We start from the raw sequence: 15060 nt of genomic DNA on the forward strand, positions 1-15060 counted from the left end.
GCATCCTGCAGTATTTTAGTGAAGCGTATGTAATATCAAAGAACAGAACCTCGTCTTTTGATTATGCATGTTACAGCTTTCTAGATTCTATGGTGAATTCAATAATGTCAGACCATAATCAATGCCTCTATTTTGTTTAGTTTCTTCTTTTTCAATGTTTCTCACTTGCTCTATTTTTCATTCCCTTTGGACTTGCACCAACAACCCTTTTCTGACTTAATCATGCCTGACTTCAAATTGAGCGCAGACCTTCCCTTTTGAGTTTGTTTCTGCCATGCCCCTTTCATTTTCTTAAAATGTATCCTGTTTATAACTTCTCGGTTCTGATGAAAGGTCATCAATCTAAAACGTTAGTTCGCTTCCTTCACAGATGATACCAGACTGAGTATTTCCTGTATCTTCTGTTTAAAAATTTGCTGTCTGTTGATCTATTTTATAACTTGTATTTTGCTGCTTATAATGAGGAGTTTATTGTACCTTAAAGTATATGTGTAAAATACAATTCTGGTGTCCTTGATTGTGGTTTAAATTGAAATATGTTCAACTAATCTTCATGCAACGTAACTGAATAACCCTTGAAAACTAGATGAAACATGTTGATCATTATGTTCTTAAATTGAGACTACAGAGAGAATTTTCTGACTTTGTGTAGAGTCATCCTGAAGTTCAGGAGCTGTTCTGGGCCTGACTTCCCATTCATTTAATCTAAATGGTTGTTAAAATCTTAGTATGTTCAAACCGTTTAAATAGCTGTCCATGGGATGCAAATTACCTGAATCTCTTTGGATTACAATGTTCTAAACAAAGTTGAAGGTAATGCCTTTATTTTTTAAAAGGACATTGCATCCTTAAGAGCTAAGTACAGGAATGTCCATAGAAATTAATTTCTCTCTGCTATAATTGGTAAATCAGTGGAGGGGAGATAGTGTCTCAGTGGTATTATCACCAGTCTAGTTAACCAGAGCCCTGGGCTATGCTCTGGGGTCATGGGTTTGAATATCACCACAACAGAAAATGAAATTTGAATTCAATAAATAAAAATCTGGAACTGAAAATCTTGTCTATTGTTTGTTGTAAAGCCCACATACGTCACGAATTTCCTTCTGGAGAATGAAATCTGGCCAGCAATAACCAGCACACTGACGCTCAATTTGGATTCCACCAGGGCCGCTCAACTCCTGAACTCATTGCAGGCTTGTCCCAAACACTGACAAAAGAGCTGAACTACAGAAGTGAGGTGAGAGTGATTGCCCTTGACATCAAGGCAACATTTCACCAAGTACAACAATGAGGAGCTCCAACAAAACTGGAATCAATGAAAACTGGGGAAATAGATTGCTGTTGGTTGGAGGTATACCTAGCAGAAAGAAAGATGGTTGTGGTTGTTGAAGGTCAGTTATTTCAGCCATAGGACATTGCTGCAGGCGTCCTTTAAGGGTAGTGTCCTTGATCCAACCATCTTTAACTCCTTCAGTAGTGACCATCATAACGTCAGAATGGGGACACCCAATGATAATTACATTATGTTCAGCATTCATGACTACTTGAGTACTGAAGCAGCATGTGTTAATACGCTGCAAGACCTGACAGCATCCAGGCTTGGACTGGTAAGTGGCAATTAGTGTTAGCAATACACAAATATCAAGTAATGATCACTTCGAACAAGAGACCATCACTGAATCCCCACTATCAGCATCCTAGGAGTTGCCATTGACCAGAAACTGAACTGAAACAACCATATAAATACTGTGGTGACAAGATCAAGTCAGAGCTGTGAATTCTGTGGCAAGTAATTCACCACCTGTTTCTGCAAAGTCTGTCAAAAGGCACAAGTTAGGAGTGTAATGGAATACTTTAAACTTGCAGCTCCAACAACACACAAGAACCTTGTTACAATCCAGAACACAGCAGCCTGCTTGATTGGTATCCTATATACTGCCTTCCATGTTCACTCCCTTTACCACTGATTCACAGTAGCAGCAGTATGCACCATCTGCAAGATACACTGCAGCAACTCACCAAGGCTCCTCCAAATGCATCTTCCAAATCTGGAACATCAACCATCTAGAAGGACAAGGGTAATAGGTGCATGGGGCCACCACTATGCACCATTTCCATCCAAGCCATGTACCATCTCAACATGGAACTACATCACCATTCCTTCACTGTTGATGGGTAAAAATCCTGGCATACCCTTCCTAACAGCACTGTGGAGCTCCCTACATTCAAAGGACTACAATGTTGCAAGAAGGCAGTTTACCATTACCTTCTCAAAGGCAATTATGATGGGCAATAAATGCTGGCTTAACCAGCAGCACCTACATCTCATGAATTAAATTTAATTATATGGATTTCTTTGGTGCCTTGTGTCTGCTGAAATAGTTGTATGATGAGTACCTTGTGTAAACTCCAGCTCTACAAGGTTCATTTTTCAAGTTCAGTAATCCTCACTAATAAGTTAATTGGAATAATGCCATTCTCATAATTACGAAAGTTTATATAGAGTGTTGATTCTGATCTTTGGAATGATACCCAAAGGCATTTTAAACAACCACTTTGTAACCAATACAAAATGTAGCCTCTTTGTTGCCATGGTAAATTGCTCATAGTATCCAGGGATGTGAAGGCTAGGTGAGTTAGCCATGGTAAATGTGGGGTTGTGGGGATAGGATTTGGTGGGGGAGGGGGGAGTTGTGTGTGTGGATGGTGGTGTTGTGGGTCTGGGTTTGTGTTGGATGCTGTTTGGACAGTCAGTGCAGACTCTGGGCAAATGATCTCTTTCCGTACTGTAGGGATTTTAAGATTCTTTGTACAGGATTGAATGGTTTCAGGCACTTGAATTACTCTCTTAACTTTTAATTATAATAACCAGCAAGAGCAATCAGCATTTCCATGATAATTAACCTCATTGGTATAATTAGTTCAGAAAATCCAAATTACTTCAGACCCAGCTCAAGAAAGAGCAGCACTAAATGTGAAATATTCCTGGATATAGGATCTTTAGGAAAGTAAGAAAAAGAGGATGGATAGCTAAGGGGAGCAAAAGTGGGGAAAGAGAATGTCCCAGCAGATTCAAGGACAGAGCTAGGGAACACACAAGATGCAATTTCATTGCTCAGCCTATAAGTCATCAACTGGGAAGGGAAACTTTTGCTTCCGTGAGATATGTATATTACTTTGTTCTTTCGTGGAATTGGAGTGTCATTGGCAAGATCAGCATTTGTTGCCCATCGCTAACTGTCCTTGAACTGAGTAATTTGCTAGACCATTTCAAAATATAGTTGAAAATCAACCAAATAGCTGTAGGCCTGGAGTCACGTACAAGACCAGGTAAGGACAACAGATTTCCTTCCTAAAGGACATTAGTGAATTTGATGGGTTTTTACAATAATCAACGATGCTTGCTTGCTCAGCATGAGACTGGCTTTTAATTTCAGATTTTATTGAATTCAGATTTCACTATCTGCCATGGCGGGATTCAAATCCATGTCTCAGCCTGAGTCTCTAGTTCACTAATGAAATTTCCACTACACATGTGCACACACTGTCTCGCTCGAGTGAGAGTGAGGACAGTGTAGAACTAAAAAGCAATTGACAATTTGCAGAAATTTGAGCTGATATGGCTTGGCACAAAGAACATGGAAGGACGTATACTCAAAAGGATACCGTAATGGATGTCCAGGAACAGTAAGAGACCTGGATCAACAGGTGTAGAAGTCATTAAGGGTAGCAGAACAAGCAGAGAGAGCAGTTTCATAAAACCAAAGTGTGTCCTGGACTTTATTAATAGGTACATCAAGTTTGAGAGCAAAGAGGTTATGCTGAACATGTTTAAGACGCTATTTAGACCGTAGCTGGAGTGCTGTGTGCAGTTCTGGGTGCCACCCTTCAGGCAGAATGTGCACACATTGGAGAGAGTTATGAAGAGATTTACAAGAATGGTTTCAGGTATGAGGAATTTCAGTTATGAAGATAGAGTGGAGATAAGGACTGGTTTCATTGGAGAGGAGATTTGATAGAAGTTTTCCAAATTATGAGGGAGCTGGATAGAGTAGACAGGAGAAAAAGGTCCATTGTATAAAAGGATCAAGAACGCAAACATACTGATGAGGTAATTTGCAAAAGAAACAAATGTCTTACGAGGAACTTTTTCACTCAGTAAGTAGTTAGGCGCTAGAATGCTCTGCCTGGAAGTGCGATGGAGGCAGGTTGGATTGAGATACTCTGATTGCTTCTATTCAAATAATTGCCAGGACAAAGCAGAAGAATGGCACAAAGTCGTCATATTCATTCAGAGAGATGGTGAAAATGTGATAGGCCCAATGGCTTCCTGCACCATAACAAGTCTGTGATTGTGATTTATATTTTAAGACTAAATGTCCATATTGTTCACTTATTTATTTTGCCTAATTCATATGATTGCAAAATAGAACATTTAGATGCATGAATGACTTTGAATGATCAAGCATAAGCTGTATTTACTGTTTGGCTTTGCCAACAGCCTGTTATTTCATTTATATTATTTGTCTTTCTTACTTTGGTTGTTTGTTTTTTCAGGGTCATTCAATGGGCTAGTACTCACTATCTCACAGGTAAGTGAAGATCTCTTTTATTGAGGAAATTAAGGGAGAATAATAATTTAGCAAGATTTACTTGCCAAATATTTATACACAACTGCAAGATTCTGCAATTATGCTTTTTAATTGACCAAACACTCAGTAATACCTTTGATCTACAATGTCACTTAACTTGATGGTGTGAACATGTATCATTTGGTTGATGATGGAGAACAGGAACAAACACAACCTAACATGAGATAACAAGGTGTAGAGCTGGATGAACAGAGCAGGCCAACCAGCATCATAGGAGCAGGAAGGCTGATGTTTCGGGCCTAGACCCTTCATCAGAAAAGCCCGAAACATCAGCCTTCCTGCTCCTATGATGCTGCTTGGCCTGCTGTGTTCATCCATCTCTACATCTTGTTATCTCAGATTTTCCAGCATCTGCAGTTCCTACTATCTCTGATATAACCTAACATGAGATACATTTTTTAAAAACAAGACTAATGATGCCAGTAGCCCAGATCTTTAAATGATAAACCTGTAAAACAGAATCTATCAAAGCAGTCAAACAAGCAACAAGCTCAATAGCTTGTATCCGGGTTCCCATGATAGTGTCTGTTGAGTAAAGATTTCAATTAATGTCGACTTAAACAGAATGAAATGGACTAGTTCAAAATAAGATATAAGAATTTATTGAACTTTGGCCTGAAGCCAAAGGTTAACAGCCCTGTGGATATATGGATCTTAAAACACTTTGAACTGGAATGAATAATTGTCATTGTCTGCAAATATATTGAGTATTACAGTAATAGCCAATTAAAATTTTCAATTTTTGGAATGCATGAAGCTTTGTGAATTTTAAAATTGACTTTTTACCTTTAGTGCATTTTTTCACTTCGGTGCCTTGAAACTTAGTGGGCTGTTTTAACCTATTCCTTTTTGTAATATTTTAATAGTTCATAAGGAATCTGCACTTTCTTGACATCTAGTTTAATTTGCTCAGATATTAAATACATTCATCTGATTACAAGTTTTTTCCCCCCTTTATGTCCACCTAGATTGTTGTACATTATTGTTTAAAATTGAACAATTAATTTCTTATTCATTTAAATATAATTTTGAAAAAAAAAACACATTTTAAAATGCTAAGATTATGAAGGCATGGATATAAGTATAATCTTCTGTATATAATAGATATGAGAGTATAATAAGGAGGATCAGAAATGCAAGCCTATTACTTTATGAAGGTAGCCATTCTAAGGATATTCCTTATGTTCCTTTAAACATCATGATGTATATTATTTGTCCTTATCAAAGTATTTTCTTTTACTCCCAACCACATTTTTCTGAGTTTAAGACAGACTGGCTCGTGCAGATTGTTTCCATATGTTGCATCTGTTTTTAGACTGAAGAACTCTGGTGAACTGTCAGTATCTCAATCAACACTACTCCATTTTACTTGACTAGGTGCTCCAGTACAGATGTGCTGTTTCCACTGAAACTTTAATTTTTGCATTAGTGTTCATGGTTGTAACTCTTTAATTATGTCCTTGAGATTAATAAGGATAAATAAGCTTATTTTAATTAATTATGATTAAAAAGTTTGAGTGCTTTGTTTTTTAATAATCATTTTGTATGAGCCTTCATCTTATATGGGAATGTAGCTTGTTCAATATGCTGGTTATATTTTTAAACTTATTATTGTGCATAACCCAAGAACACAGTTTCCCAGACTTATCTTAAGTATTTTATTTATAACTGCTGCCTGCTGTTGTGATTTTACTCTTCCTACAACATTATGTTTAGTATTTATACAACTCTGATTTCAATCATCACAAAGACTAGCCAGAAAAGTGGCACACTGGGTTTATGACTATTCCAGTTTAACCTGGGACTATGAATATCCCTGTTTCAATTCCCAATTTCAGGCTGTGTTAAGTTTTCCAAGTACAGTTTCATCATTGTCTCAGCACCCCCAGCTGCTGCTGATAAAATCCGGCAACCAGTGCTGGAGGTGCATGTGTCTAGATGTCCAGTGAAGGTTTAATTGGACTGGATTGTGATTTTTTTTTTTTCCTTGAGAAGGCTTACACATACTAGCCACGTACTTGAGGTACTAGATTGTACTGAATTGTAGATTGTATTGGATTACGTGACCAGAAAGAAAATAAACTGGCAAGGAGAGAAATGTTAACTCTATCTCTATTTCTTCATGTGTACTGCAAGATCTACTGAGTATTTCCACTATCTTCGTTTCAGATTTCTGGCATCCACAGTATTTTGCTTTTGTGTTTGTATTCTTGAAACTTTTTGTGAACTAAATTTGTAATCTCAAAGCTACAATGTTGGGATTTAAAGGGTTTTCCATTTTTGTCAAGTGTGTGGGAAAGTGACTTGAAGGGTAAGCAATTCTCCGCCATAATACTGAGAGACCCTACCAGGTTAAGTGCCAGTCAGCCTCTTAAGTGCTAACCCAGTGAGCTGCTTGTCTAACTATGTGCCATGACTGAAAAGTCCAGCCCCTACCTGAAGCTATTGGCCATCAGAGGCCAACAGAGACAGCACTGCAACAACACACTGATAACAACGTCGCACCGCAGTGAAGACTGGGACCATTTTGGGAGGGTGGGTGGTCGCTACAGATTAGTCAATGTGAAGATTTGGAGGGGAGAGAGGGTCAGGATTGAAAGAGAGAGTAGGATTGTACTTCTCCCTGTCCCTCCCCAGGGGCACTTTCCCACCTGGGAAGGCTGTCACTTATTTTCTGCTGCCAGGAAATCAACTCATCGAGCTAGTGAGTGTTAAGGCCAATACATGGCTTTAAATTTACCACTGAAGGGCTTAAATGTTGGAGGGTCAATCAGGAATGTTGCCCATCAATTCTTTGCACAGAATTTAATCGGCGAGGTCAGCAAGGTGGTAGATTGCTTATTTGGCCACCGATTCACATTTGTAGGAATTTTGCCTATGCCTTCTAGATTACCAGTCCTGTCAATTTTGTCCACTCGTCCACTGTTTGTATACCTTGCAATGTTAAAGCTGTTTTTAAAAAAAACAAATAACAAAATATGTCAATGTTTCTGAGCTCTGAACTTTGCTGCATTCATGGAGAATGTTTCAGGAAATCTCATTAAGGAATTTATGCCATTTCTCCCTGGCAACTAACTTCATGCTCTTTGTGTCATTTCAAAATTCTTCTTTGTAGTACCTTCTGTCCTAGAAAATGAACCTCATTAGTTAATACAATTACTACATTTCCTAATCAAATGTGCAGTATTTGTTGTCTGTGTTGATATATAGTGGTAGTATTTCTTGCCAAATGAACGCTGAGGTGTAATGAAGCTTTTGAAGTCAAAGAAATGTTACTTCTACTTTATTATTGTATATGCAAGGGGTATCTCTAAGTCTATATAAATTGTGATGTGACTTAGTTTAATTCACCTGGTTATAGATGGAAATTGTCAACTTAGTTTCATGGTAACATTCTAGTCAGATGAAAGAGCAAAGGATTTTTTGTATAAAAATTAGGTTGGCTTCTGTTATATTTTTTCTAAAGTATAGAGTCAAAGATAATAGATTTCTCTGATCAGTGGAGACTCAATTCACATTTCATGCATTCCAATGTGTGACAGTCATTCTGTGCTTGCAGTCTTAATCTTGGTGTGACACTTTGCAGATAATGATTACATTTTTCAACCTCCCCCTCTTCTATTCCAAGATATAAATATCTTCTGTTAACCACCTGAGGAGTAATATTTCAGCCAGTGAATAAATATGGTTAACTTATGTTGAAAGATCTGGTTTCTTTACAAATGTTCTTGACAGTGCAGAGGTTTCATATTTTGTATGAAAATCTATCTGCATGTTTAAACCAGTGAATTTGATACTTAATAGAATTTGACATTTAATAGGCTGGTTGATGGATTGGGTGGACAAATTGCGGATGAACTTTAATGCAGATGAAGTGTGAAATGATTCATTTTGCTAAGTAGTAATTGGGAAGGTAATATAAAATGAACGTTATAATTTACATGGTCTGCAGGAGGAGAGGGAGTTGGTGTGTATATGCATAAATCATTCAAGGTGGCAGGACAGGTTGGGCTGTTGTTAATAAAACCTAGAGGATCCTATGCTCTAGAGTTCAAAAGCAAAGAAGTTGTGTTAAACTTGTATAGACAAGTGGTTGGATCTCAACTGGAATATTGTGTCCAGTTCTGGGCACCATAACACAGGAAGAATGCAAAAGCATTGGAATGAGTGCAGAAAAGATTCATGGCAATTGTTCCAGGGATGAGGAATTTCACATAGATTGGAGAAGTTGGTACTGTCTTCCTTGGAGATGAGAATTTTTGAAAAGAGATTTGCTGGAGTTTCTCAAAAACAAGAGTGGTCTGGATAGAGAAATGGGAAAGAAACTATTCCCGTTAGTAAAAGAGTTCAGAACCAGATGGAACAGTGTCATGACCTTGGTGGGAATAATGTGCTTGAATTCAAGTCACTCCATTCTACAAGTTTTTGCAAGTGTAAAATGTGACCAATTTAATTTGTATGATGGTTAATGTCTGAATTGTGACCATTATCCAAGATAAATGAACATCAGACCAGGTTTCATCAATGAACAAATAAACAAAGCATTATTATAAGAAACTTACACTATTTTTGCCACATGTTAGAGGTTATTTGTTATAAATGTACAAAGTTAAACTGTAGCCCCATTAAATCAACATACAAACATGTTCGTTCACGAATAGCAAGGACCAGACAGACGAGACAAATATGAGTATTGTGGGCAGAAAATATAGAGGTAGAAAGGCACAAAGGTCAGAATCCAATTCAAAAGGGAAAATTAGATGACTTTCTCAAGTTTTGTTTCGGTTTTTACCAATGATAACGTGATGTTGACTGCAGCAATCCTCAATTTGATGGTCAGTCAGTTGAACTTCGATCTTGGCTTGAATTAGAAGTTTCTTCCCTCTTGCAAAATTTTTGAGCATTATTTCTTCAATTAAAAAGAGACCACAAGTGGGAGAACAATTTTATTTACTGGCAGGCTTGAAGGTCTGAGTCCCAACTGATCTCTTTCTCCTTAGTTCACTGAGAAGCTGCTACTTAGAACTGATCCAAACCTTATTACTGGGCAGTAACCCACGGCAGGTGTGCCCCACAAAAGTATCTCAGTCTAGCCTCCACTAAAATTATATGCTCTTGTATAACCGTTAAGTGACCACATAGTTTTTTGTGTTTCCTTTAAATTATGAACTTAAAGCAACTAATAATTCGTAGCTCAATTTTCTGGCTCATTTTTACCATAAAATGTCTAGCCATTAACATAGACTTAATATATTTGGCAAAAGAGAAAAGGTCAATGTGAGGAAAGATGTTTTCACAGTGAGTGGTTGGGATCAGGAAGGTACAGCCTTGGAATGTGGTGGAGATGAGTTCAGTCAAAACATTCAAGAAGGAATTGGATTACCATAATTGCCTATAAATTGATCTGGCTTGGTTTCAGAATCATGTTCCTGCATATACTTAGCATGTATGTCAGTCCTGCTTGTCAGTCACAATATGCTATTCTCACATACGTGATTAGTAATTTTGCAGTTTTTCATACCACAATTTTGTGTTTCAGTCAGTTGCAAGGGATCAAGATGATATGGACTAAGTTGCAAAGATGCATAGGAGTTTTAAGATATGTTGAATTTTTTGTGTTGGATGCAGATGCTATTTCAAAATGATGACTGGTATTTATTTTTATAGATGGCATGTATATTGGCCCCCATTTAGGGGGTGGAGTTTTCAGGGTTTCAAAGTTCGACTAATGTGCAACATTAAATAACCTCTCCTTTTGACTTTTTCAGAAAGAGAAATGCACATAGATTCAATAATGAATCTGTCAATTGTTCTATTTTGCTATACTGCTTTACAGGCACAATGTAGGGCAGCTGGAAGTTTCATTCACAAATTAATAACCCAACACTGTTATTTACAGTGTAGAAGGAAGCTATTTGACCCATCAAGTCGGTGCTGGCTATCTACAGCAAACTGTCAGCCCATTCCTCTGGATTTCCATAGTTCCTTCAAGAGTCCATCCAGTTTCCTTTTAAAATCATTGTTTGCTGCCCACAAGGATGTTGGAAGCAGAAACAAGTTCCAGGTCATCAACATTGGCATTAAAAATAACCTGAATAAATTCACAAAGAAGGAAAACATTGTTCTGAAATCAGTGTAGTAAGGTGGCCTGTGGGAAATACCCCTATAATGGATTAGTGTAATAGTTTAAATTCAAAGATTTAGCAGTTCCTTGCATTCAATGTTTTTGGCTTTGACTGTTCTAACTACCTAGCCATGCATAAACTGACACACAGAAAAACATTGATTTTAAGGTTGACAAAAATTATGAGATAATCAAGTTTTGTGCCGATCTGGAGTACAGGATTTAGTTGGCTGTCTTAGTTCGATATTTTCCAGTTTCCTTTGATACCTTTTCAGGTATTTTCTGGCGACAGAACATTGTTTGCATCAAAGTTAGTCTTCTAGTTACTGATTGAGAATTTATCCCTTGAATGGCCTGGCAGTCTTTCTATTCTTTTCCTTTGGCAGATTATGAAAAAAGTCACTTTATAGGAACCAGTGCCTGAGAACACCCATCAGGATTAAATCTGAAAGAACTGTGGATACTGTAAATCCGGAACAAAAACTGAAGTTGCTGGAAAAGTTCAGGTCTGGCTGCATCTGTGAAGAAAAATCAGAGTTATTGTTTCGGGTCATTGGATCCCACTAGGAGCCAGAATTTCTGGACCTTTCACAAACAGGAGGAAGAGAGTGAGGTCTTGATGCTTTTCCTTCAGAAGTTAGGTTCTCTCTCTGCTGCTGTTGATTACACACACAACCAGTCTCCTCAGAAGTCAATCCCAAAATTTATCTAGAGTTCTTTCAAATCTAATCCAGTTGCTCCATGGACAAGCCAAGGAAGCAGTCACTCAGCGAGTTCAATCTGAACACAAAGTGAAGACAATTGCCTTTGATGTCCTCTACACAGCAACATTGTTTTCATGTACCTGTTGGTTCCACTTGCTTTGCAATCTGCAACCAGCTTCAGTAAACATGATTTTGAAAACTGCAGCCAGTTTGATTTCAAGCAATCTTTATTAAGTGTTAGTTCATTGTCAGAAACAAAGAATATGAAAAATGTGATCTTAACAATGTAGAGCAGCTTTGTAAATAGCAGAGCTAGTGTTTCACTAATCTCATTGATGTTTTCATGAAGGGAGTGCAATGGATGTTGCCTACATGGGGGTTTAAAAAACGTTTGATGACATTCCCATGCAAAATGTTAGTTTATGAAATTGAGGTTAATGGGATAGAAGGGTTGGTATAGCTTGAAGAAAAGAATTGGCCAAGGAGCAGAAAACCAGGTGTTGCAGATGGTTATTTTTTGGACTTGAGGGTAGTGTTTCCCAAGGGTCAGTGGTAGGCCAACTTTTTTAAATATGTATTTGTGACTTGGATATTAATAGATTAAAATTTGAATATTTGCTGACAATTCCAAGCTTTGAGATGTGGCAAATTGAGATGATCATACCATTTGGCTGCAACAGGATATAGATAGCTGAGCAGAACAGGCAGACAAGTGATGGTTGGCCTTTAAAGTGAAATGTTGGGCTCACAACATGATGGCATGGTTTCAAAAAATATTCCAGAACAGATAGATCTTGGAGGTTTTGTGCATAACTTCTGAAGATAGCAGTATATGCTAAGAATAATTAGCAGAGCATATAGGATCTTGAATTTCTTAAAGCTTTTGAGTACAAAATCAGAAACATGATGTGGAGCCATTATGAAATGATCATTAGATGCTAAATAGTGTACTGGACACCACACCTTACAGCAGAGCACCACAAGCCAGAGCACCTACTCCTGCATGTAGTGGAATGCCTTACCCAAGAAAACTACACATCTGAAGCATTGCTTCTGTCTGCAAATAATATGCTTGATGTTTCTGATGGCTCTATAGTTCACGTGAATCACTCACTGTTTTGTGGGGTCATCAACCACGTGCACCAGGATGACCGCTCAGTTGTTCTTGTAGGCGTAGACGAAGCAAATAACACAGTCTCTGAATGAAGACATTATTACTGTTGTCAGTACAGCAGGTATTCACCAACATGATGTGTTGTGCCTGATTACACAACAACTGGATGAGAATTGTGTGGTGGCCTTGTGGTTTCTGTGACTCTCCCCTTTGACATCAGAAATCCTATTGTCTTTGCAAGGTTACATGTCTTCTCATCTTGCTTCTCCTTGTTGAAAGAGACAATTATTTAATTGCTTATCAAGGTATAGGTGATCCTTAGTCACCTCCAAGATACATTGATGGATTGCATATTGGGTTGTATGTGTCTGACACAAATGGAAAAATACAAGTTTAATATTCCTGTGACCTTTACAACCACTGGACACACCATACTCCCTCCAGTGCAAGACTTCAGATTCTGTTTAAAGAAGAAACACTGTTCTGTGATTATGTCTGATGAACTAGTGTTCATTGCTGCAATTCCTTCTGTCCTCTTCTCCTCAGAGTTCAGCTCTATTTCTTATTTAGGTTGCAAATTGAGAGAAATTGCAGTGATTGCTTAGCCCTCTCTGTATCCTTGTGAGGTCACCCAGTTCTCTGTCCTATCCCCAAAATATTCAATAGCTCAACACACAACCTTCCAAAAAAATTACAGAACTCTTGCTAACTTTGCTACAAGTCAAAGGCAACTTGCCTATAAATTGATGCCTGGCTCTTGAAAAAGCACCAGTGAAGACAGAGTATCCCTTCGCTGCTGAATGCTTTCCCACTGGAGGATGATTAGCACATTGGTCTGGGACATGATCCATCATTCCCAGAAGCCTGGTCTGTCAAGTGCCATTCTCTTCCTCAATCAGGGCAATGCATTCAACAGAGTGGATCACCAGCACCTGCTCAGGACTTCACGAGCTTTCGGGTTTGGGATGCACTTTTTCACTCAGAACAGATTTCTGTACACCCCGCAGAGTGTGTAGTGATGGTTAACAGGTCCCTGACAGTGCTCCCGCACTTCAGGAGGGGAGTATGTCAGGGCTGCCCTCTGTCTGGCCAGTTGTATTCTCTGTATGGAGCCATTCCTGCGCCTCTTGCAGAAGCAGCTGGTCAGGTCTGGTTCTGGGCAGGCTAAGGCTGGGGGTGGTTCCCCTGGCATACGCCGATGACGTGCTCCTCATGTTCATTTGTGGAGGATGTGCGAGTGCCAGGAGGCCTCCTCTGCGACATCCTTCATGAGAATCAACCGAAGTAAATGTTTGGGACTTCTGCTCGGTCTGTGGGAGAGGGACATCCTGCTGGAGGAGCTCAGGTGCTTCAAATGGGGTACCACTCATCACCTCTACCTGGGAATCCATTTTTGCCCTGCTGAGGAATCCTGGCTGGTGCATTGGCAACAGTTTGATAAACGCAACTGCGCAGACCCAATGGGAATCAAATAAGCCAGATATCAGCCAGTTGTTCACAATCAGACTTCTGCTGACAGGCCACCCTGCTAGGACCCTGCTCATTGTGATATTTGCAGAGGTGTTTCGAAGTGCAGCTGTAAGCATTTGTATTGCCTTGGGACTGCTACAGGCTCAGTATCTCTACTTGAGCTTTTCTATTGCTACATTTGAAAATGCCTATACTCCAGAATTTTTAAATCCGATTCTGTAATACGTACAGTCTTATTCTTCAGCCCTACTCACTAAGTTACCTAATAGAGGTAAAGCTATAGTTCCAGAAGACCATAGGGCTGCTCTTTCATTAGAGAGAAATGACTTGTGGTGGTTTAGCTTGAGGATCACCATGCCTCAGACAAGGGGAGAATCATAGAAATGTACAGCATGGAAACAGACCTTTGGTTTAACTCGTTCATATTGATCAGATATTCCAAATTAATCTAGTTGCATCTGCGAGCAGTTGGCCCATACCTCTCTAAACCCTTCCTATTCATATACCCATCCAGATGCCTTATAAATGTTTATAGGACATAGAACATTACAGCGCAGTACAGGCCCTTCGGCCCTCGATGTTGCTCCAACCTGTGAAACCAATCTGAAGCCTATCTAACCTACACTATTCCATTGTCATCCATATGTTTATCCAATGACCATTTAAATGCCCTTAAAGTGGGCGAGTCTACTACTTTTGCAGGCAGAGCATTCCACACCCTTACTACTCTCTGAGTAAAGAACCTACCTCTGACATCTATCACCCCTCAATTTAAAGCTATGTCCCCTCGTGCTAGCCATCACCATCCGAGGAAAAAGGCTCCCACTGTCCACCCTATCTAATCCTCTGATCATCTTGTATGTCTCTATTAAGTCACCTCTTAACTACCTTCTCTATAACGAAAACAGCCTCAAGTCCCTCAGCCTTTCCTCCATAAGACCTTCCCTCCATACCAGGCAACATCCTGGTAAATCTCCTCTGCACCCTTTCCAATGC

The 15060-nt window shown here is 39.0% G+C and overlaps 1 protein-coding gene across 3 annotated transcripts in view; it reads left to right on the forward strand.

Moving 5' to 3' along the window:
- The window catches only part of LOC109912461 (ABC transporter B family member 1-like), a 171954-nt gene that overhangs the window by 43007 nt on the left and 113887 nt on the right, over positions 1-15060 (forward strand). For all 3 annotated transcript variants that reach the window (XM_048611177.1, XM_048611176.1, XM_048611178.1), the window contains exon 11: positions 4558-4592. In XM_048611177.1, the coding sequence (XP_048467134.1) occupies positions 4558-4592 (35 nt within the window). The remainder of the gene's footprint in view (positions 1-4557; positions 4593-15060) is intronic.

The sequence above is a fragment of the Rhincodon typus genome, chromosome 24, assembly GCF_021869965.1.
Source record: "Rhincodon typus isolate 14 chromosome 24, sRhiTyp1.1, whole genome shotgun sequence".
NCBI lineage: Eukaryota > Metazoa > Chordata > Chondrichthyes > Orectolobiformes > Rhincodontidae > Rhincodon > Rhincodon typus.